This window comes from Gossypium raimondii, chromosome 13 (assembly GCF_025698545.1).
Source record: "Gossypium raimondii isolate GPD5lz chromosome 13, ASM2569854v1, whole genome shotgun sequence".
NCBI lineage: Eukaryota > Viridiplantae > Streptophyta > Magnoliopsida > Malvales > Malvaceae > Gossypium > Gossypium raimondii.
In genome coordinates this window covers 48737192-48740392 of record NC_068577.1, presented here as the reverse complement: position 1 = coordinate 48740392, position 3201 = coordinate 48737192, and the positions used below count along the sequence as shown (strand labels likewise).

General features: G+C 39.6%; 1 protein-coding gene across 1 annotated transcript; it reads left to right on the top strand.

The window, feature by feature from the left end:
* Nucleotides 1-804: 804 nt before the first annotated feature.
* Nucleotides 805-2526, top strand: LOC105784239 (UDP-glycosyltransferase 73C3). The gene has a single exon (XM_012610053.2). It carries the CDS (start codon nucleotides 845-847, stop codon nucleotides 2330-2332), a length of 1488 nt encoding a protein of 495 aa, XP_012465507.1. The 5' UTR covers nucleotides 805-844; the 3' UTR covers nucleotides 2333-2526.
* The last annotated feature ends 675 nt before the right edge of the window (nucleotides 2527-3201 follow it).

Below are 3201 nucleotides of genomic sequence, written 5' to 3'. Positions count from 1 at the left end.
GGTGTATTTTTATTCATAGATATGAAGTTATCTTCCAAGGCCTGGAAGCAAAACCATTTGAACCTCATTCATTATGCCAGACAGATCGCTCTACAATGGTTCTCTAGTTTCCAACAGCATACATATAGTTTGTCCTTCTCCAACAGCTCACCTGCTACTCCTACTCCATTCAAGTTAGCTAATGGTCCTTTTCCAAAAAGGTACGATGTGGCTTACCTATTAGTAAACAGACCAGGTCAATATCTAGCTTGGTACCACTGCACTTTATTCTGCAAATCATCAGGGAGGCTTTACTCATGCCAAGGAATTTCAATATTCTGATTGATCAATGTGGGTCAAAGCTCTATTATCTCTTCCAAACCGAAATCTCCTATTTCACATCCGAAGATCCAAAGCTAAGTAGGAAAGTCAAACGATGGACTTTCAACCAGCATATTTTAGTTCAAAATCATAGTTTTCATATTTAATGTTCGGTCGTTTGTCACAAGCTTGTTGTTAATACGTTTGGCTTGTAAGTCTCCACCAGTCAAAGTTGATTCCGTATACGACATTTTATGACTACTTAAAAATCAATAATAGCCGCCCAGCACTTTAATTGCAATTTAATTTGACAAATGAGAAACACCTCAGACACTTCTACTTAAATAGACAAAAATGCTTATGTATGCACTTACCTCACCTGCAAAAACCAATCATACTTAACCAGTTCTTTTTCTTTTTTGTTTTACATGCAATATATTAAAATATCTAAAATATTACACGCATAATAAAAATATCAAATTTTATATAGATATATGGAATCAGACTAATATACTAAGCTTATGATTTAGTTTCAACAGTTTCGATGGCTACTCCTACCCAAGAGGAGCAGCAGCTTCACTTTGTGGTGTTTCCCTTCATGGCTCAAGGCCATATGACCCCTATGATTGACATTGCTAGATTGCTGGCACAGCGAGGCGTGATTATAACCATCATTACAACGCCTCGAAATGCAGCAAGATTTAAGGCAACCCTCGATCGTGCCATGGAATCGGGGCTCTCCATCCGTCTACTCGAGTTTCAGTTTCCATGTGCCGAATTTGGATTGCCGGAAGGGTGCGAGAGCTTTGACATGCTGCCTTCCTTTAGCTTAGCCTTGAATTTCTTCCAAGCAGCCAACATGCTCGAAAAACCAGTCAGAAAACTGTTCCCTGAGCTAACGCCACGCCCCACCTGTATCCTTTCTGATGTGTTGTTGCTCTACACGCTCGACATTGCCAACCAGTTTCAGATTCCGCGTATCGTGTTCCAGGGAGTTTGTTGCTTTCTTCTTGTTTGTCTCCATAATTTACGTATCTCCAACGTACTTGACCAAGTAACCTCCGAGACAGAGTACTTCGTTATGCCTAACATGCCCCACGAAGTTGAGTTCACTAAATGCCAAATCCCACAAGTTTTGCATGAAAACCTCAAGCAATTTTCTGAGGAACGGAAAAAGGCAGATCTCGAGTCTTACGGTGTCATCGTAAACTCTTTTGAAGAGATGGAACCTGAATATGTTAAGGAATACAAGAAGACAAGAAAGGACAAAGTATGGTGCATTGGTCCGGTTTCTCTATGTAACAAGGAGGCAATGGATAAAGCTCAGAGAGGCAACAAGGCCTCGGTTGATGAACAACAGCTCTTGGGATGGCTTGATTCTCAAAAACCAGGTACCGTAATCTATGCCTGTCTGGGAAGCATATCGAATGTGACACCCCCACAAACAATACAGCTCGGTTTAGGCCTAGAGGCATCCAATAGGCCATTTATTTGGGTTATAAGAGGAAGTGATGCATCAAATGAATTAGACAAGTGGATTTCAGAGGATGGTTTCGAGGAAAGAACGAAAGGAAGAGGGCTTGTGATCCGGGGTTGGGCGCCGCAAGTGCTAATACTGTCGCATCCAGCTATTGGAGGGTTCTTAACTCATTGTGGTTGGAACTCGACGATCGAATGCATCTCCGCCGGTGTTCCATTGATAACTTGGCCGCTTTTTGCAGATCAGTTTGCCAATGAGAAACTGGCTGTACAAATTCTTGAAATCGGAGTGAGGGTGGGAGTAGAGGAGCCAATGAGGTGGGGCGAAGAAGAGAAAATTGGAGTATTAGTGAAGAAAGAAGATGTTAAAGAGGCTATTGAAAAGCTGATGGATAAAGGAGAGGAAGGAGAAGAGAGAAGAAAGAGAGCTAAGGGACTAGGAGAAATGGCAAATAAGGCTGTTGAAATAGGGGGATCTTCTCACCTCAACATTACACGGTTAATCCAAGATATCAGGCGAAGGGCTAATGAAAGGAAGCAACTTAGCACCTGAGACGACGCAGCAACGTCGTATCTCCATTGTAATTTTCTTTACACAGATTCGGACATATCTCCAAATACACGAAACAATTTAGAAAAAATAGAACATACCCAACATGAGTCACCCACTCGTATAACTGGAGTTAGTTCATGGTCACTTGTATGCATTGCTATGAATACCCGAGAAATATATTTATAAAATGCAAATGGCCCAATCTCAAGAAAAATGAATGGAGTACAGGCTCACAGCACATCCCTGAACTTCCTCTGTATCTGCAAGAAATAACACAACTTAAAAAAAGCGTCAACAGGGTAAGACCAACAAGACCAAATAATCTAATGTTTTTCCCGGATAAACTAAATAATTACACGCACATAATAGAAAAATGTACTTTTAGACATAATGCTATAATTGGAAACCGACACACTCAGTAGTTAACATTGTGATTATAACAGAATTTATGAAACTATATTATCTCCATGAAATTTCATTATCATAGTGATGCATCCGAGGGATGATGAAATTAACAAAACCTTCCAAGGAACACAATCAATGTGTTTAAACTTATGTTGCTTTGACGCTTCATGTTTATTAAAATACTCATGCTCGATTCCCACGTGGATATGAAGATATAATTTAAAAAGATCCTTCAATCCTTGTCAGAAACCTACCGAGTAACATAGGCATAAACACAAAGTAGCTTCAATAGAGAGAATGCAGAATTGCATATGTTTAGAGAGAAATATTGGCATATGGTATAAATGAGACTTTACAATACTAAAAGTGGATTTGAAAGGAAACATAATAATTATTACATGATGATAACACTCAACCAAACATTTTTTTATCGAAATTAGGGTATTCATTGCCGTAGTAATAGG